The sequence below is a fragment of the Phocoena sinus genome, chromosome 9 (assembly GCF_008692025.1).
Source record: "Phocoena sinus isolate mPhoSin1 chromosome 9, mPhoSin1.pri, whole genome shotgun sequence".
NCBI classification, from domain to species: domain Eukaryota; kingdom Metazoa; phylum Chordata; class Mammalia; order Artiodactyla; family Phocoenidae; genus Phocoena; species Phocoena sinus.
The window spans coordinates 10898465-10920615 of NC_045771.1; the positions used below are offsets into that span (position 1 = coordinate 10898465).

The 22151-nt window shown below is 38.4% G+C and overlaps 1 protein-coding gene across 2 annotated transcripts in view; it reads left to right on the forward strand.

Moving 5' to 3' along the window:
- Positions 1-22151, forward strand: part of TPK1 (thiamin pyrophosphokinase 1) — a 339062-nt gene that overhangs the window by 223916 nt on the left and 92995 nt on the right. For both annotated transcript variants that reach the window (XM_032644015.1, XM_032644016.1), the window contains one exon: positions 14953-15064. In XM_032644015.1, the coding sequence (XP_032499906.1) occupies positions 14953-15064 (112 nt within the window). The remainder of the gene's footprint in view (positions 1-14952; positions 15065-22151) is intronic.

Consider the following 22151-nt stretch of genomic DNA (forward strand, 5'->3'; position numbering starts at 1 on the left):
AATGGACAACTACCATGACTGAGATGTTAAATGCCAAATATTTTAAAAATAATGTTACTAATTAGTAGAATAAAGGCCTCCCACAGCCTGGTTCCTAAGGTTCCCTGCAACAAAAAATTACTGACATCCTATAGAAAAAAATTCAAAATATTTTGTCCTGCCTGTTTTTGTTGTTATATATCTCCCTTTAATTTTACTCATTTTTCTAAGTAGCTAGTTGCATGTGTGTGTATGTGTGTGTGTGTGTGGGTATATATATATACCCACACACACATATACATATATATATATATATATATATACACACACACTTATTTCACTTGTCATTGGCCTCTACTATAGTATGCCCAAATCACACATTTTGCACATTTTAAGTACAGAATGACAAAGTCATGACAGGATTAATCATGATAGACAGTCACTAAGTCCATGATAGTATTGAATTTGGATTTGGAGAATGAAAGAGGAGAGGATATAAAAATGACAGTGACATTCAAGAGCAGGACCTTTATTTTTTATAATACCAAACAAAGACTGTTTTCTTACAGATGACTTCAGAAATTAAACCTTAAACACATCCTTGGTGCACTGTTTTTCCTAAGTGTCCACGTTCTACAATGAAAATGCAGTGCTTTTCTTGTCCGAGTCTAGAGGAAAAAAAGTGCTATCAGTTATTTAGGATCTGATTTATGCCTTAAGAGATTGGCTGCCACTCTGCGATTTCAGGGAAGCTGGGTATCAAGGAGCAATTTTCAAAGAATTGAAAGCTGGTACAGGGTTATGAATAAATTCTCAGAAGCTTTGACCTTCCCTGTCAAATGACAGGACCATAAATATGTTGGCAATTCTGCTTTGCTGTGAGTACCTGCTCTTTTCCATCATTGTGGAGTTTCTAGGATACCATAAATTGGTACCAGCAGAACTAAACCGAAATTTTTTATTGTATAAAAAAAATTAGAAGAGGAGAAGATATAAGGGAGAGAACACAGGTAGCAGCTCTTGGTTGTTGCTCCTGAAATATGTCTAGAATTAGAGGATCCAGTTTTGGAAACTTTATAGTATCCAAGTTAAAAATAACTGTTTGGTCACATTTTATCATTTATTTACATGAAATTAAATAAGCGACTTTTGGATAGGAATTGAGGTAGTTAATGCACAATATTTTTAACGGTTTCCCTCCCCTTATGCCAAAATCATCATGAAATATGGCTCATTCTTGCTTAATATAGTCTTTTAAAATAAACTACATACAGTATATAATTACATACAGAATTTAGATACGTGTAGCGTGGTTAAGCATAAGATGCTGTGTTTTCATGACTTTGTTATGTATCTTAATTCCATTAAGATGCAATTTATTGATTGTCGTAGAATCTTTTTCCTCTAACTTCACCCTTACCTTTCCAAGCTGACAATTCAGGAAAGAATAGAGATGAGGGAAAAATTGGTCCAGATAACCCACAGAGAAGGGGGCAAAGAAAAGCTGGTTGTTTTCCTTTAGAAACAAAGAAAAACTTTTTCATACTTCCACTTTTTAAGAGGGTTCCATGTATTCTTTTGAACAAAAGTGAATATATACATACATATATATATATATATATATAGTACATATATATGTATGCACACACAAACATACACCTGTTGTCTCTTTTAGGGACACTTAAAGAAGCAGAAAGGGCACAAGAAATGAGGAAGAAAAGCAGTGGGGATAGAAAGGTACAGCAATGCAGACAAAGGCATCTAGAAAGAGACGGAGATGGTAGTCACCTATGGCTGTGTAACAAGTCACCACAAAACTTGGTGTCATAAAACAACAATAAACATTTATTATGTCTCAGAATTTCTCTGCAGATCCAGAATTTGGACTTTTCTGGATGCTTCAAGCTTGGGGTGTCATGAAGTTCAGTTGTCCCAGCATCCGTCATATGGTTCCCAGGTGGCTCATGGGTGGTGGTAATGGTGACGGCGGCCCTGGTGGGGGGCAGGGAGCAGCTCCATTCCTCTCCATAAGGGCTGACTGGCACACATAGGTTAGTCCTATTCAGCGTGGGGAGTCACTAGGCGAGGACCTAAATTCCAGGAGGCAACGTTCATTGGGTGCCATCTCGGAGTCTGACCACCACAGAGAAATACGGCAAAAGAGCATTAGACTCACATGAGCACATATACTTGTAGGAAGATGAGAGGGTAAAAGACTAGGTGGTTCAGTGGTGAGGTGAACGTGACCATGATCGTCCTGCAACACACTTGATTTGTGACAAACATAGACTGCTGTCGTATCAGTTGTTACTCCAAACCCAGTGCATCACATCTAGTTGCTTAATTGTGGCTCCATGATAATAGTCTCCTTTACAGCACAGAGCTGTAAAGCTAAGCTGCATTAAAGCATGGTATTCTCTCAGAAGTCTTACCATAATTTTACCTCAAGACATCAAAAACTGCCCCTCCCAAAATCAGTACTTTTACTTTTCTGATGTTAAAGACTCTTAACTTCATATGTAAGAGGTACCAATATAAGATTACTGTGGCCATTAAGACTGTGATCTGTATAACTTGAAAGGTGTATTTATTTCAACATAGTGCCAATACATAGCATATTATGGGGTACTTTTCAGATTGCTTTCAGAAGACAAAATTATCCTAATGTTCTTGACATGAAAAATGAGAGACAGGTAAATTGTCTAAAATTAAAAGTAATGCATTGCATGAAAATAAGCCAGTTTGAAGTTCAGAGAATAAAGAAAAGCTTGCAAAAAAAAAAAAAAGTAAGGCATTGTTTTGTTGCCCATTGAAGTCCTTTTGTATGATAAGAATAATAGTAGGGAATGTTTAGAGCATTTATTCTGTGGCAGGCACTACTCTAAGTACCTCACATATCAAGTCATTTAATCCTCACAACAGCCCTTTCATTCTGGTTTGATAGATGAGGAAAACGAAACACAAACATGGTGAAAAGATTCAAATCCAGAAGTCTTTCTTTAGCCCTTGTGCCTTTAACCACAACGCTGTACGTAGAACAGGCTGACTCAGAACAAGGATGCGTTAATAATGACAGCATTTCCCTCAGACTCACTCCATGGACAGAATCTAAAGCCTAGCCAGAGTCCCCAGGGGCCAGAAGGGGGAAATGGAAAGCTTTCAGAAAGCTAGGAGTATTTCTCTTGAGAGGGTACAGTCAGTATGGAGACGGGTAGGTCTGACTTAACTTTTTTTTTTTTTTAATTTGGGTATTTTAGGTTGTTTTACAATGTTATGTTAATTTCTGCTGTACAGGGAAGTGAAGCAGAGTTCCCTGTGCTTATACAGCAGGTTCTCATTAGTTATCTATTTATGCATATTAGTTAGTGTCTATATGTCAATCCCAATCTCCCAATTCATCCCCCCTCTTCTCCCCCTGGTGTCCGTACATTTGTTCTCTACGTCTGTGTCTCTATTTCTGCCTTGCAAACCGGTTCGTCTGTACTATTTTTCCAGATCCCACATATATGCGTTAATATACGATATTTGTTTTTCTCTTTCTGACCTACTTCACTGTATGACAGTCTCTTCCACCTTTTTTTTTTTTTTTTTTTTTTGCTGTACACAAGCCTCTCACTGTTGTGGCCTCTCCCATTGCGGAGCACAGGCTCCGGACGCACAGGCTCATATTAGTTAGTGTCTATATGTCAATCCCAATCTCCCAATTCATCCCCCACCCTTTCTCCCCCTGGTGTCCATACATTTGTTCTCTACGTCTGTGTCTCTATTTCTGCCTTGCAAACCGGTTCACCTGTACCATTTTTCCAGATCCCACATATATGCGTTAATATACGATATTTGTTTTTCTCCTTCTGACCTACTTCACGGTATGATAGTCTCTTTGGCAGCTGAGTTGACTCTGGTGAGACAAGGGGAGATCTTGTCATGGTGACTTGGATAAGTTAGTAGTGAAAGAAATTGTGAGAAGTGATAGGGATCTGGATATATTTAGAAGATAGAGTAAATGGGATTTCCTCGGGGGTATGAAAAAAGAAAAAAAAAAAAAAACTTTCCACCTGAGTAGCTGGAAGGATGTAGTAGATATCCACTCAGATCAAAAGCTGTGTATGGGGTGGGTTTGAGATAAAAGATGAGGATGTATCAAATAGGCAGTTGTATGTTCAGGACCGGAGTTAGAGAGGGAAGTCTAGACTAGAGATACAAATTTGGATTTGCCAATATCTACATGACTGAGCTCACAAAGGACATAAATATGGGTCGATTAGAGAGGAGGATCTAGCCGAGACCAAGGGACTGAGCCCTGAGGCAGTTCAGGTTTAGGATTTGGAGTGAAGAGGGGGAGCCAGCAAAGGAAATTGTGGGTGAAGAGGAAAACCAGGAGATTGTGGTGTTCTGGAAGCAAAGCAAAGACAGTATATCAAGGAGGTGTAATAACCCACTGCAAATTCTACTGATAGGTCAAGCCAGATGGGAACTAATAATTGACCACTTGGTTTAGCAGTTTGGAGGTCATGGGTTGTCTTGGTGAAAGCTGATTTGGAAAAGAGGTTAATTAAGCAAAGGCTTAATTGGAATGAATGTAAGAGAATTGGAACAGTGAATTTAGACAACCCTTTCTAGGAGTTTTAACGTAAAGAGGAACAAAGAACTGGGTTAGCAAGGTGGTAGTTGGCACATGAATTGGAGTTTGAAAGTAGTTACATGAAACAGCTAAGCTCAGTACCCCCCTTTCGATAAATATTTGTTGTATTCCAACTGTGTGTCCAAGATGGTACAGTGTTTTATAGATACAAAAAGTGATGAGCTGTAGTTTCTCTCCTTGAGGGTATGCAAGTAGCCTGGGCTGTGTGTTCATGGAGGGCTTTGGAGAAGAAGTGCTTTCATCAAAGAGGTGATACTGCTTCTAATTCATATTTTATAGGATCTGGGGGAGAAGCAAAACTGTCCTATCTGTTCCTGACTAAAAATACTCAAATCTTTAAAAAAAAAAAAAAAAACTTTTCTGTGTTAATTTTTTTTATCTTAGCCCACTCATTGATTTTGCTTTAACCATTCTTTGTGAACTTCTTGAAGACCCAATAAGTGTGTTTTTGGAAAAAAAAAAAAAGTGTGTTTTGAAAACAGGAATGAGTGTCGCACACATCCTAGTCAGCACCCTCCTTATAGACAGTCATTAGCAGAGGACAATTAAAGGAATGAGGACATGTAAGTAGACTGAGAAACGTTGAAGAGAGGTAGCTGAGGTCAAGGAACATAGTTGTTCATTCACTTAATTCACTTACTGCACAAGTATTTATTATTTAGGATAAACTTTGGACAAGATCATGCCAACGCTTAACTTGCTGATTGAGTATAGGGAACAGAAAGCAAGAATGGGAAGAAAAGCAAAGGAATGAAATGGTCTGAGTGGCCTTTGAAGATAGAAGCCTGGAAAAACATGATGATATAGTAAAATGAAGTAGATGTTAAAATCACAGCATGCTTGGGTTTAGATCCCACGTCTGCTAGTTACTAGTTGAGTGGTCTTGAGCAACTTAATGACTGTACTGAGTCCACAGTCTCTATTTCAGTAGTAACTTTACCACTCCAGGTTGTTATGGGAATTATGGTGCCCAGAAGAATATTAGGTCAGAGCAGATACTCAAAAATTGTTACCTTACTTCTCTCTCTTTTTCTTTAACTGGAACTTTTTCAATTATTTCTTCCAGAATATAAAGTTTGATAGTTGAGCTGGGGTTTGAAATAATTAAATGCATGCAGAGTTGTCTTTTTCTTTCCCCGTCTTCAGGAGCACTAACAACATCCCATGAGCATTATGAGCATAAGTGGAAAACAAAACAAAACAGAAGTAGACACATAGCTCAGTTAAACATGCTGAACATCAGCCATACTGCATCTCAGCAAGCAGACATGCTTCCTGGAGTGTATTTGAATAGGATAATGAATAGGATCGCCCAGTACATCTATCCACTGTCAGACCACCTGACAATTACCCTTCACTCCCCTACCAGTCTTAATGACTTGCAGCCTCTGCTATAGCAGAAAGAAGTATGGGGGCGGGGAGGGGTGATGAATCTGACAAAAGGGAGGGGTCCAGTGGAGGAGAATGTACAATACTTGGAGTAATTGTGGGAAGCTGTCTGTCTGTCGTAGGAGACCCTGCATAAAGCTCTTTTATAGAAGGAGAGTCGAAGTAGCTAAGGATACAAGGAGGAAAGTTGAAATACATCTTGCAGTGCCGACATTCCCATCAACTCTTTACCAACTATGAGAACATTTGAGAAACAAGTTCAGTGGCTTTAGAGTCTGAACTGAATTTTATTTAAACTATTTGCTTGCATTGAAGAAAGAGAATCTTGGGTCACCTTAGTACTAGGCTCAGTTCAAATCGAGAATTCCAGAAATTAACTTGAAGCATTATATTTTGGATATGGTGAGCAGATATGAGACCTTAGAAGGAGTTCTTTGGAGTTTTCTAAAATTGGTGAACAGAGTTGGGGAGGTGTGCTCCTATAAAGAAGGACTATTTCAGAATAGGGAAGCATTTTTAAAAAGTAGTTTACTGAAAGCTAGAGCTTCTGTATAGCAAATGGAGATATGATTCTTGTCTTTAAAATATCTTAATGTCTTATGAAAGTTAAACATAAAAATGTTTACATAAATTTTTTTCTCTTTCTCCTTTCCCGCTATATTTCATATTAGTCTTATGAGGTCTAATCACTTTTTTTTTCTTTAAAAATTACTGGGCCAAAGTGACTAGGGTTTTATAAAATAAAAAGCAGAGAAGAGTGGAAAGAAAACTTGTGTTCAAGTTAAACTTGGAGGACTTGATAGAGGGAGAGGGGTAAGTAAATCAACGTTTATAATAGGAATGTTTGAAGCCCTGTTCGTGGCACCTTATACATGTTCTCATTTAGTCCTCAGAATAACCCAGTGAGGTAGTACTGTCATGCCCATTTTACATATAAACATAAAATGTGTACTCTGTATACACCTTGAAGTATATTTTGAATACTGTTGACGGGGTATTCATAATTGTTGGTTGTGTGTGGTTTATCGTAGTGTCCAATTAAGCAGACCTTATCCACACAGAGAATTCTGTCTTGGTGTCTATATGGAGACCTTTCAGTTCAACTGGGCCCTCTCTCATCTACTTTAATTTTGACAAAGATTTTTCTAAGCATATTGACACCTTTTTATTGATACTTTTTCCTTTTGTTCTAAACCATTAGTCAGATATTTGTTAGACACTTAGTACGTTCTTCCCCCTGTGCTATAAATCCGACAAGTGAAAGGCCAGGGTTTTGCCTTCAAAGAAATTTTATTCTTTTTAAGGATATAACATGCACCCATTTGAGAGGTACAGGACAGTAACAAAATGCTCTATTTTGTGGTATAAATAAAGACTGTAGCTGTTAGAAGCCAGTGTGATCTATGTTAACTGGAATAACAGAGGGAGCTTTGAAAAGAAGGTAGTTTGACCTTTGCTTTGAAGCTGCTCTTGGTTAAGGATGGAGAAATAGCCTAAGAATAGACAGGGATTGTGGGCCTCCTGATCACACCATACATTAAGTAGAGTAACATTTATCTGAAGTTATTTGAAAACTCTGTGATCACTCTTTGACTCAAAATCTATCTTTCGTGTAACCTGTCCTGTCTCCACTGTTAGAAATGCTTGCTTCTGGGATAAGTATTGTCTTTAGAAGGCATCGTTTAAAATGTCCATATGTTTTGGAGGAGCAAAGAGTAGGTTTCTGACAATTTAGTGTGAGGGCACTCACCAGATGATTTTCTCTGACTGGAATAAAAGGAAGGCTTAGAGACAGGATAGGATACATTGTAAGAAAATCATCAATACCGAGGTGCTAGGGTAGAAAGGATAAACATCGATTGCATCTGTTTTAATTTGAAATAGTTTAGTGTTGGGAGTTAAGGAGGAAATTAGCCAATCATACTATTTTACTGTCTCTAATAATAGTGGGTATTTCTTAAATATCTTTGACTTTTAAATAAACTAGCTTAACAGGCATTCAGAAGGTTTTCTTTTGGATATACATGCACCCAGTATTGTCATTAACCGTTTAATCAAAAAAATAAGCCTACCTTTTGTCAATATACACATGATTTCAGCCTCAGGTGACTAAATAATTTCCAAAACAAAAATAAGATGGAGGTTATTAATTTCAAAACATATCACTGAAATGTTCTGGCTGTGGAAATATGCAACCAAAAATCATAGTTTCAGGTGCTGTGTGCAGAATCTCTATTCCAAATCAGTATTTTCCTAGGTGGATTTCATGAAATGCAAATTCCACAGGTAATTGTGAGGTGTTATTTTAAGGGGCAGGAGGAGGACCTGTAGTTAAGTAAGTTTGGGAAACACTCGCTCAGGTAAACAGAGTTTTTTGCTTCAAGACTACCTAGAGGGACTTCCTTGGTGGCTCACTGGTTAAGAATCCGCCTGCCAATGTAGAGGACATGAGTTCGATTCCCTGGTCCGGGAAGATCCCACATGCCGCAGAGCAACTAAGACCATGCGCCACAACTACTGAGCCTGCGCTTTAGAGCCCGCGAGCCACAACTACTGAGCCTGTGTGTCTAGAGCCCGTGTTCTGCAACAAGAGAAGCCACCGCGATGAAAAGACTGCACATCACAACGAAGAGTAGCCCCCGCTCGATGCAACTAGAGAAAGCCTGCACGCAGCAGCGAAGACCCAGTGCAACCCAAAATCAATAAGTAAATTAAAAAAAAAAAAGACTACCTAGAACACCTAGGATGCTGGTGTGTGTTGTGACTTCCAAGAGGGGACTCCAAGAAGCTATTGTTCTAATCTTAACCAGACCCCGCGAGTAGTGTTCTGTGGGATACACTTTGGAAAATGTGGTTCTGACATGATTGGAAACTCTAAAAGCTCTCTATAGATAAGGAAGTAATGCTTTTTCAAAAGGAAATGCAATCAATCAATCAATGATAAAGAAATATATATTAAACCAACACGCTTGAGTTTTGAATTCTATGTTTGTGGAACAGAATAAAAGTCAATATACGCGTCCTCTAGCTCTGAGATTTTACAACTATAAATTCACTGAAAAGACCATTTCTCTTGTTACTACTTTCAGTCATGTGGGTAGTCGCAGTATGAAATGTACCAGCACAAAAGTCTATCTTTGTGTGGGAGAGGTAACCTCTTCTCCTAGTAAATATAAGCTAGATCCTTCCGTTGACTTCTTCCACTGTTCTTTCCAGGGGGCTATTTAAATTCCCGTGGTGTTAGCTGATGACTTTTTAAAGTACCTGGACAAACTAACAAAAGATTAGGTAGCATAGGTTAGCCTTGTATTTAATCAGTGTACAGCAGTATTCCATTCATACTGGGTCTAACCGTTTGCCAGAAATTTTAGCTGCAATTAGCCATGGGGTTTAAGTGTAGCATTAACAGCAATTTGATGAATGGTTATCCGCTTTATAAACGAGTATCGGTATCTGCTCCTTGAAGCTTTTGCACTAAGTAGAAAGGACATTTGTGGTCTTCCTGTGTTCAGTTGCTTTGTGAATGATCTTGTGAAATTTCTCTGTATTTTGTGAGCGCCACACTAAGATAACGTAGCCTAAAACTTAGCATCGTTATTGGATTTAAAGATTTAGAGATGTAAACAGGATTCAGATGCCTCAATGCTTGGAATTTTTGCAGAAGCAAAATCTAGGGTGAACTTTATCATTTCTCTCGGTCATGTCCTTGTCATTTTCAAAGAGGAGGTAAAATACAATCAAAGGGACAGTGATTTCTTAGCCCTTCATTAGGTGTCCACTTGTGTATGTTTTGCTCTAGCTTGGCATTACAGCCTAGGGACAGTGACTGTGATGCTGCCTGTCCTTTACATGCTCATAAGTATGACTTCCAGCATAGGTGCCAAGCGCCATCTTTGTTGCCTTTACTGAATTACAATTTCATCCCTTATTGAGGTTGTTAATATGTTAAAAATAACCATGATTGGAAAACCAAACTGTCTATGATTTATTTTTGTTCCATCTCTACTATATAGAACTGACTTTGACTTCGAAGAGTCATCTTAGATCAGAACAGGTGACAGAATAGGAAGCTGTGCAGTGATTCATGAGAGTAGATGGAAGTCAGTGATTAGTTCACGTGCCTGTGGTCTCCAGTAATGGCATAAATCTTTAGGGAAGTTCTTTACTGTCAGGCTGCATGCCTGCCTGTGTCAAATCCCATATAGGCTAGTGTATATTATGAATTGAGAAATCTGAGGGATGAACAAAAATTCCTTTTGTTGTCCACTGTAAACATGTCACATAGACTTGAGGATACAGGAGAAAAGCATAGTATTGCTCTCTGTTAACCATACAAAGCTAAATTTTGTATATTTATAAACACAAAGACCATTCACTTGTGGCTAAACACCTTTTTGGAATGAGAGGAAAAACTGTTCATTGTTTGATTGTAGGCAAATACCTATCTGGGACTTTCTAGGTCCCAGAATGAAATTTTCAAAGTCTGTTAAATCTTAAAATAATGAGGAAGGCAATGAATACATAGCAAGGCTAGAAGAGAAAGCTTACCATTGTGTCATTTAAACCAGTGGGTTTTTTTTGTTTTTTGGGTTTTTTTTTTTTTGCGGTACGCGGGCCTCTCACTGTTGTGGCCTCTCCCGTTGCAGAGCACAGGCTCCGGACGTGCAGGCTCAGCGGCCGTGGCTCATGGGCCCAGCCGCTCTGCGGCACGTGGTATCTTCCCGGACCGGGGCACGAACCCATGTTCCCCACATTGGCAGGCGGACTCTCAACCGCTGCGCCACCAGGGAAGCCCCCCAGTGGGGTTTTTAACAGCACCCTCCCACCCCGGGATCATAAAGCTTAACATGTGTTTGTGCTGTTGCCTTGGCATTATATGATACAAGTTGAAGAATCTTCCTAGGGAGTTAATATGCACGAGTTGAGAAATCATTCCTTATTTCCTTTATCATTCTTTACTGTAGTTAGCCAGAGCACCAAACATGGTAATGTGTTCAGCTGACCACTACCAAACCATTAAGCAGGCCACAAACAGAGGGAGGAAAGTCTTCAATTAGAAGATAGGAATTAACCCTAACAGATTGAAAATAAGACAACCCAAGGACACGAGTCCCCTTTGATGAGAAATGAAGAAGTCACAGGTCTCATTGTCAGAGAACACCATTTCCAGAGACAGAGGTGGAGCCATCTGGTCCAGGAGTGCATCCCTGCCCTTCTTGGTCCCAGAGCCCAGAAGACTACGGGTCACCTGCAACTCCTCTGATACGCTGTGCTTTCTGATGGGGACCCTGGCGGTACAGCCCTCATCTGGCTGGGATCCGCCACTGTGAAAAATCACCATCATTCCTATCCCTTCACTGCTGAAGCCAAAGCTGTTCTAAGGAAATCAGAATTTCTGCAATACCCTCTCTCATGAACTCCTTTGATGAGAAAAGAGGCTTTGTTACTGCTTTCCAAAGTTGTTAAAGTGTTACGTTTGGCATCTCTGGATGATAATTTGTATTGTATTTAGCATCTGTATCTTCAGAAAGAATTATTTCTATAACGGAAGGTAGTAGGGAGAAATAAAACCCAAAACTCATGTGGCAAGCTATCAATGTTAATCAACTTAGGGAAAAGATTCTAAAGAAAGAAATAAAGGTGGCTCGTATCTTAAAATTAAAAAACCTTATTTTATTAGGGGGAAAAAAAGCAGAACAAGGGGCTTCCCTGGTGGCACAGTGCTTGAGAGTCCACCTGCCGATGCAGGGGACGCGGGTTCGTGCCCCGGTCCGGGAAGATCCTACATGCCGCGGAGCAGCTGGGCCCATGAGCCATGGCCGCTGAGCCTGCGCGTCTGGAGCCTGTGCTCCGCAACGGGGGAGGCCACAACAGTGAGAGGCCCGCGTACCGCAAAAAAAAAAAAAAAAAAAGCAGAACAAGGTTGTAAAGGCTGCTCAGAACTGGCTGCACGTTTCCCCATGTGTGGCGCCGCTCATCTGCTGGCCTAGGTGTTAAACGCACCAGCACATTGCTGTTAGTCCCACTGAAGGGATGAGAAAGTGAAAGGTCATTGAGAGACTTTTAAAAAATAACAATACTCTTTATGCTTAGAGCAGTTTTACATTTACTGAAAATTTAGCAGATGACATGGAGGGTTCCCATATACCCCCTCTCCTGCTAGCAGTTTCCCCTATTATCTTGCATTAGTGTGGTACCTTTGTTACGAACAGTGAACCAATATTGACACATTATTAAGGAAAGTCCCTAATTTACATTAGAGTTCACTCCTGGTGTGTGGTACATCTGTGGTTTTGACAGATGCATCATGTCACGTATTCACCATCACGGTGTCACATAGAACAGCTCTCCTGCCCTAAAAATCTCCCGTGCTCCACCCATCCCCCACCCCACCCCGATGCCTCAAGTGATCCTCCTTGTGGCTTCTGCGGTGCGCCCTTGGCCTGCGAGCCTCTTTGCCCTCCCGTCGTGAGTTGGCGCTTGTTCATCCTTCGGTTCCCACACAAGCATCATTGTATACAGTTGGGTGAATAACTTGTCTGTAACACTGGCTTGGAAGTTCCTGAATGAGTATAGGGCAGGATGAAGAACAGAGCTGTTTCAGATCCCATTCCTCAGTCCCGCTGCTGGCGCTTAGGCATGTTACCCACATTACCAATAACTCAGGACAGGAGCAATTTTTAAATCCCCCTTAAAAAAAAATCTGCAACTTTAGGCTCTATTTCCTGATTCCCATATGATGTAAAATGATGAGAAAATAAAGACCACTGCACTTTCTTCTACTCTTTTCCTTACTTGTGCCTTCTGACAATTATAGCATTACTTTTACACTGAAATATGTAGAAAATTTCTGTAATTATAATATGGTTTATATGCCTTTGCTCTAAATTACACTAAAAGAAAAACACCAAAGATCATTATTCAAGAATGAGATGTTTTTATTTCGCTCCTGAGTTTTTCCCATGGCTGTCTCCCAATTATTCCTTTCTTGAATTACTGTTTTTAGTAATTAGTAATTACTAATAATTACTGAATTATTAGAATATTTTCTCTTTTTTTCCTTCAGAAGAGTCTTAAGAATTTCTAAATCTTGTATCACTTCATATCTAAAGTATGTATTTGTTATTTTATTTTTATGAGATTTCAGTGTTGGGTCAGTAGTACCCATTAGTTCATAGCACATTACCATCTCTGGTCCAGGCAAGAATCCTCATTGGTTGATTGATCCATTGCTTCCCTTTTGTCCCTATATCATTTCCCATTACGCAAACATGTTAGTGTGTGTGTATATATGAATATACATTTTTAATTTTGTTAGTAGAAAAAGTGCCTTATTGTGTTTGCATTTATTTTAATTTACATAGATAGGTTCTGTCATTTATCACGATTCTGTTTCCTACTATGTGTACTATGTTTTCTATCCATCCACATTTCTCTGTGTGCATCTAATCCATTGCTTGGTGTATATCTACAAGTGTTGCCTACCTTTCTTCCAATGATGGACACCAAGTTCAAATGTATTTTAAATTTTCTTTAAAAATCTTCCTTGTGGGCTTCCCTGGTGGCACAGTGGTTGAGAGTCCGCCTGCAGATGCAGGGGACACGGGTTCATGCCCCGGTCCAGGAAGATCCCACATGCCGCGGAGTGGCTGGGCCCATGAGCCATGGCCGCTGAGCCTGCGCGTCCGGAGCCTGTGCTCCGCAACGAAAAAAAAAAAAAAACTTCCTTGTGTTTGAATGTATTTAAGCCCTTCTAATTGAATTTGTGCCCTCTGATTGAATGTTCAGATGGAAATATATGTATATGAATTGTACAGGCAGTAAATGTCTTTTGACAAAAGACAAATCCTGCTTGCATGTTGAGACCTGGATACAGTAGAATAAGTTCTCAGAAACTTACAATATACAGCACAAAAGGCATAGTTGCAATAAAAGTAAAATGACTGTACAAGGAGACCTAGATACCTTAGTTTGGTAATATGTCATATATTAAATACACTTTAAAGCAATATTTTATTAAAATGAAGAATATCTTTTGGAGCTTATTCCTTCAGAGTTATTTGAATTATGAAAAATACCTTTTTTACTCTATTATTGAATGCATGCATGTCTTGACATTTTCCCGTAAGAACTTGAGGTATCTTTCTACAAAGACTGTATACCCTGAGGATAATGAATAGGGTAGGAATGGAAAAGCATTACTTTGTAGGAGAGGCATTTCCAAGTATTTTATTTAAAAGCAAAGCTTGTGGCCTTGATTGAGCATTACATTTAACTTTAACCTTCTTATAAACTGAAAAATTGAAAACAGATTATATCAGTTTTCATAATCAGAATAGAAGAAGCATACTCATTTCTCAGGGCAGATACTCTATTTCCTGGTAGAGGTACGCCCCACTGAGCATCTCCTAGAGCAGCTGTGGGTATAGGAAAGAGGCTAACCATTAGTAGGGTTTACACTGAATTCTCAACGTTAGAAGCCCAGTTCTCAGATAAAAAGCAGAGATTTTACTGAGGAAGCAATGTTGTATTTACACTCAAGCAAGTGTTTGATTAAGAGCCTAGAATTCTGTATCACTTAGTGCTATATCTTTAGCACGTGGAATCTTGGAAGTGGCAGGTATAGGTAGGAATTCTGATTCTGCCCCTTGCTACCTGTGTGGTCCTGGACACATTTAATCTCTGCAAACTTCAATTTTCTGATATATAAAGGTAATAATTAACAATAAACTACCTTGTAAAACTGTTGCTAGGATTAAGTCAGGTGAAAGTTCCTAGGATAATTCAGTACGTACTACATAAGTATGTTGTTAGGATTAAGTGTGATAAACCATGTGAAGTTCCTAGGATGGTACCTGGTGCGTATGGCCAGGTCTTCAGTGAGCATTAATGGGCCTTCCTTTCCCTTCCCCATCTTAATGAGCCTTCCTTCTCTACCTCAGGGAAAGCACAAATTGCATGTCGATACCGGAATGGAAGGTGATTGGTGTGGCCTCATTCCTGTTGGACAGCCATGCAATCAGGTTACGACAACAGGCCTAAAGTGGAACATCAGTAAGTAAAACCCTTGCACAAAGGGAGGTTTTCTTTCTTTCTTTTTTTAAAAATTTCTCTTGATAAATAATTAGAAGTGGAATTGCTAGGTCATATGGGAACTCTATGTTTAACCTTTCAAGGAACTGTCAGACTATTTTCCAAAGCAGCTGTACCAATTTTATATTCCTACCAGTGATGTGTGAAGGTTCCGGTTTCTCCATATCTTCACCAACACTTGTTGTTGTTAGTATTATTATTCCCATCCTAGTGAGTATGAAGTGTTATCTCATTGTGGTTTTTACCTGCTTTTTCCTGATGACTAATGATGTTGAATGTATTTTCATGTGCTTATGGGCCACTCGTATATTTTCTTTGGAGTAATGTCTATTTAGATCTTTTGCATATATTTTAATTGGGTTATCTCTTTTTTTTACGTTGAGTTGTAAGATTCCCTTATGTATTCTGGATAAAAGTCCTATATCAGATATATGATTTGAAAATATTTTCTCAGAGTCTTTGGCATATCTTTTTATTTTCTGAAATTTAATTAACTAAGTGTATTAAGTTAATCTAATTTAAATTTGATGAAGTCTAATTTTTTCTTTTATGGATCATACTTCCAGTGTCGTATTTAAGCACTCTTTGCCCACCCTTCTTCGCGATTCCATACGCCTGAAACCTACTTTACTTTTCCAGAGAAGTAGCTATTCTTACTAAAATAGAGTTATTTTATAATCAAACACCTGAGATTTTATAAGATTAACTGTTCTTACTAAATGTTAAAGTGTTCTTCAGTACTTATGAACTGTATTCAGTACTGTACTTCGGTACTAGTCATACTAAAACTGTCTGGTTTGAAAAGAACAAAAAATGAGGTGGATCTGTTCATGAAATAAATTCCAAAAGAAACCATCAGGCATTATGAAATGAATCATCCCTAGTCTCTAAGAATAACAGTAATTTAATCAGAGGGCTTTGACTAATGTCAAAGGGATTATTTCATGATTGACCAATACCTCTAAGGTTGTAAAAAGTAAAATATGGAACCATGTCATTCCTCTATAACATGTAAAACTTTGAGGTTCCTACAAGGAAATATTTCAAGAAATAAATACATTGAAGATTAAAAGATATTTTAAAAGGCCTTTCTATGAGCCATTGCTGAAACAATTAGGAAAAGAACTAGAGATATTTTGAAGCAAATGTCTGGCAATCTCATCAGAATTTGAAAGGACGGTGAGAACAGATCTCCTCCAGTGCATAGAAATCTGTGTGACAGGCTTTGAAGCGGTTAGCTGAAACTGACATGAGCTCCCATCAGAAGCTTTATTTGAAAACATTTCCAGCCTAAAACGGTTGTTTTACTGTCTGGAGCTCCCAGTCTTTCCAAGGACCCAGTCTAGACAATGTTGAGTTTCCTTCCGGATCTGGTAGTGACCTCACTTTCCAGGGCCAACGCCAAGACACGCTGGGCACTGTGCAAAGTGAACAGGAGGGTTGACCGTATAGCTTCCTTTATCTTACAGAACAGGCAAGAGTTGGAGGATACAAGAGATTCTTCTGTGCTCGTTAGAACATCCTCAGAACCCCTGCCTTCCACACCAAAATGCACATCCTAATTCTTTTTTTTTTTCTAATTGAAACTTATAAAAATGTTTTATACAATTTTTAAAGGTTATATCCATTTACAGTTATTACAAAACACTAGCTATATTCCCCATGTTGTGTAGTACATCCCGATCGTACACCCAGTAGTTTGCACCTCCCACTCCCCTCCCCCTATATTGCCCACCCTCCACCCATAACCACTAGTTTGCTCTCTATATCTGCGAATCTGCTTCTTTTTTGTTATATTGACTAGTTGGTTGTATTTTTTAATTCTACATATAAGTGATATCATACAGTATCTGAATAATAACATTTAGTCCAGGAAGGGGCCTTGGGCATGATGGAGCTTTTAATCTTCTTGTCTGTGATAATGTTTCAGTCCTGCCGAAATGCTCTACACTATTACTTACCTATATATTTACAGATTGCTTCAACTTTTGAAGTAGATACTTTTTTCTCTACAACTCTGTGAAAATAAGAAATAGGAACTTCACAGGGTATGAAAAGCAACAGAGTTGAGACGCAAGTGTTTCATCAGTGGTATGTGGTAAAAGTGCTAATGAATGGGGTCTTCTGATAGGTAATATTGCCTCATTAAAAAGCCATAAAAATAACTGTGAAATGACACCATGTTGGCTTGGAGAGACGTGGATAGATCTTTTTCACAGAGAGGGTCCTGCTTTACTCAGTGTCATTATGAAAGCAGAGCTCGATGTCAGTTTGTCTGTCACTCCTACAAAGTGGCTGGACAGGGCTGGACCCAGAGGAGGAGAAAGGAGATATAGTAGTAACTTAGGAGTTGCTCACATCCTGGGTCAAGGAGAATAAGCAATTCCTCATAAGGAAATGAATCAAAATCTTCCTCAGGTGGTCTGGAGGCTGGTATTCTCCCTGTCTGTACCCACACTAAAATATGATGCCACTTTCTGATATGAATCAGAAAGTAGTCTGATTCACCTGTTTCAATTTGTGGTATCTCCCATCATGGTCTGTGTTTAAAACAAGTGCCTGTGGCGGTACCACCATCCAGAAGTGTATCTTTACTAATTTTGTTGAAACTACCTCTATTATAATACTTTAATTCATAGCAGTATACTGTGAACAGTCTGTGGTGTGTGTCTGGCACTAGAGTTTCCCTAGGCTGTGTACACATGGGACTAAAAGAGCTGCATCATAGGCAATGGCATGCTCATCTTTACTAGACCTGCCATATAGCTCTGAGAGTGGAAATGCCAGTGTACACTCGGCTCAGGAGTACACAGGCGTTCCCACGCTTCACGTCCTTACCCTGTTCTCGGTATTGTCAGATTTAATCATTTTTGCCAGTCTGCTGAGTGTCAATGATATTTCATTGTGGTCTCTGATTGCTGGTGAGGGAAAGCATCTTTTTGTAGTTATTAGCCATGTGGGTTTCCTCTTCTGTGAATTGCTACTTTCTTCTGCCCTTTTAGCCCTTGGACTGTTTGTTTCTTTCTTACTAATTCTTAGAAGCTCTTCAGACACTAATGATCTTCCTCCTGGCTATACATTGCCTTTGCCATTTGTTTATGCCATTTTTGTACACAGAGAGGTTATTAAGTTAAAGGTAGTCAAATTTATCAGTCTTTTTCTTTCAGATTTGTAATTTCTGTGTCGTAAATCGTCTTTCTATCCCCTGTGGTTGTAAAGATGTTCTCACAGTTTAGTTTTGAGGGGGATTTTTTTTTAGATTTCTCCTTTCACCTGAAATTGATTTTTGTGTATGATATGAGTTAGGGATCTAATTTTTTTTTCCTTACTGATAACCAACTGCCCTAGCATCATTTATCATCCTTTTTCCAGTGATTTGTGATATACCATAAGTTTTCATATTCATGGGTATGTTTCTTTGATCTCTAGTCTCTTCCTTTGACTTACATTCTTCTTCCTGTACTGATACCATACTGCCTTAATTAACATAGCTTTATAATAAATATTGAAATGTGTTGAGTCTACCAACCTTGTTCTTCGAAATTTTCATGGCTATTCCTGGCTTTTTTCTCTTCTTTGTAAACTTTAGCATTAGCGTGACAAGTGTCACACATACAATTTAATCGTAATTTTTATTGGGATTACATTTAATTTACAGATTATTTTGGGGAGACCAGAACAATTGGGGAAGAGAATTCCTGCATGAAACTGAGTCTTCCCATCCATAAACATATTGTATCTCTCCATTTAATTAGAACTTTTTAATTGCTTTTGATAATTAAAAAAATTTGTCTAAAAGATTCTGTACTTCTTACATAAGAGTTGTCTGTAGAAACCTTGTATTTTGTGCTGCCATTGTAACTACACCTTTAAAAATTACAGGACTTCCCTGCTGGTCCAGTGGTTAAGACTCTGTGCTTCCAATTCAGGGGGCATGGGTTCAATCCCTGGTCGGGGAACTAATAACATTCTGCGTGGTGCGGCCAAAAAATAAATAAAAATGATATTTTCTGAGTTCATTGGTGCTATATACACATACAAGTGACTTCAGTATATTATATTAATATATTTCTGAATACTTTCATTGTTTCTAAAAAAGTGACTTGGGTTTTCTATAGAGCCACATTTTTGTTAGTAATCAAGTTTTCTTTCTTCTTCATCTGTAACAAATAGGATTGTGTTCAGTTATGAGTAACTGAAATAGTAGCTTTAAAAACTGCCCCCCTTTCCCCCTTCATGTAACAAAGTATAGAGTTAAGTAGTTACAGGGCAAGGTTTCTATGGTTTCCTCAGCCTTTGCCTCAGAACATAAGATGTCTCTGTTGCAACTCCAGCCACTATGTTCCCCGTTCGGCATCAGGTGGGAAAAAACAGAAGAGAGGAAGTAGGGCACAGCACATATTGCAGGAAAACAAGGCATCAGGGATTCCCAACATTTCCAGAAATCCTTCCTGCATCTAATCTTTTGCCTCAGTGGCTAGAACTATCAAATACCACCCTAGCAGCAAAGAAGTCTGGGACATGAAATTTTTTAATCTAAGGACATAGTCACCCCAAATAAAACCGAGGTCCTGTCAGTGAGGAAAGAAAGAATGAGTAGGAGTCTGCTCTTCTTTCAAAAAAATGCCTTTTCTGTCTGCCATCTTGATGAACACTTTAGCCACATATATAATAAAAACTCTTTTAACTTTCTTCCAGCCATACTCTTCTGGATTTCTGTTGTTGCTGTCGATGAATCCACAATCAGACTAATTCATATTTGTTTATCATCTGTCTTTAACTCTATCAACTCTTTAGACCTTATGTTTTTCTTTGATGTTCTACAGATTTACTACAGTATGTTTAAGTGTAACTTCTCTCTTGTTCTAGTTGGTTTTCCTTAGCTCTGATAATTGGTGTTCATTGATTCTGAAAATTTTTCAGATATCCCCATTTTTCAGACAAGGGCATGGTAGTTCAAAGGCCTAGTTAGTGATTTGCCCAAATTCATATCATTAAGGGATTGATACACTCAAAATTTGAATTCAGGTCTTCAATGCTATTTTTCCTGTTTCTAACTAGTAAATGAAAGACCTTCCATATAAAATAAGTTGATGTTTTAAAAAAATCACTAAAATGAATTTGGGATAAAGAGAAAAATACAAGAGGAAGTTAACTGTAGACGGGAAAGAAAGCAAAGGAGATAGGAAAGAGGACAATAATGGTAGGAAATTAAAAGTAATTTGGAAGAAAAATAAAAATCCTGAGGGACAGAACTTTTAACTTCTCTACACTTTTGCCTAAGAAAAATATTAAATGGTGTTGCCCTCCATTTGCCCAGGCCTCTGCTTTATAACACTCAAATTGAGTTTGAAATTATGCATTCATTGTTCTTCATTTTTCCTTTTTTTGTGTTTTTTTAAAGAAGTATAGATATAAATGACAGAGTGAAATAATTTTGTAGCATTGACTGAAAGAGACTCAAATCTAGCCCAAGTGAAAGAGTTCTGAAAGAAAAAAAATTCTGAGAAAACAGTTTGAAAAGATTTTTCATCTCTATTGAAATGCTTTGTAATAGTGTATACAGGTACCAAGATTTTCTGTAGGAGTTCTCTGTGAGTTTTTTTTTTCCTATCTATTTATTTATACATCTTTATTGGAGTGTAGTTGCTTTACAATAGTGTGTTAGTTTCTGCTGTATAACAAAGTGAATCAGCTATACATATACATATATTCCCATACCCCTCCCTCTTGCATCTCCCTCCCTCCCTTCCTATCCCACCCCTCTAGGTTGTCACAAAGCACCAAGCTGATCTCCCTGTGCTATGCAGCTGCTTCCCACTAGCTATCTATTTTACATTTGGTAGTATATATAAGTCCATGCCACTCTCTCACTTCGTCCCAGCTTACCCTTCCCCCTCCCCGTGTCCTCAAGTCCATTCTCTAGTAGGTGTGCGTCTTTATTCCCGTCCTGCCCCTAGGTTCTTCATAACCATTTTTTTTTTGTTTTTTCAGATTCCATATATATGTGTTAGCATATGGTATTTGTTTTTCTCTTTCTGACTTACTTCACTGTAAGTCACTGTATGACAGACTGTAGGTGCATCCACCACTGTGAGGATTTTTAAGTGCCAGCCTAACAAGGGAACAGTTCAAGCATCTATTAAACAACAACAACAACTACTACTACAGTTGTTATTAATGCAGTTTCACTGAGAAACTCTTAATTCTCACTCCATTATGCCTCACAAGGTGATTCTAGTCAGTTGTCATGGTTCAACAATAGCTATACACACTTAGGGTATAACCTTTGTGAGCTCACGCCACGAATGTGTGAGATGTTTCATGTTTCTAAATGTCTTTATTATTATTTTAGTTATTGCTTTTCTAGTCCAGCCCTTGAAAAAAAGCATTCTGAAACTGTGATGTCAACATTTCCTCTTTGATTCGAGGACAATATCTTTTGTGTCTTCATTCTTTTGATAATCAGTGACCCTCTTTGAGTTGAAGAGATTGTTACAATTTTTACATAAAACACATGCTTCAAGGATCAAAGTTGATGATAATAAGGATGGCTTTTAAAAAATTAATTTTTTTTTTGCCCCAAGGAAGATGTTAGCTAAAGTTTCCCTCCCCAGGACCATTTTCTCAAGTTCACAGTTTGGTGAAATGAGTGTATTCCATCGTAGCCAAGATGTCATCAGTTGTAAGATGCATTATTATTTTGTGTACACTGAGAAATAAATGCTACTAATTATAATTGCAGAGATGTGGGGAAAATATATGTTAAAACTGATAAAATATGGTAGATCAAATAGAATAGAAATTTACGAATCAAACTATATGCACAGACATACCACTCTTAAACCTGTTGTGAAAAATTGCAGAAGCCTCTGAAATGGGCAAAAAGATACCTGTGTGTCTTTCAGTGGATTGTTTGGCCTGGCCTAGAGGCCCTTGAAAGGTTATATGATTCTATAGGATACCTAGCTTTTCATCGTCTTTGATTATTTTGCAATGTTGTGGAATTAGAAGTTAACTGATAAAGGGTAGATCATACTGTATATGA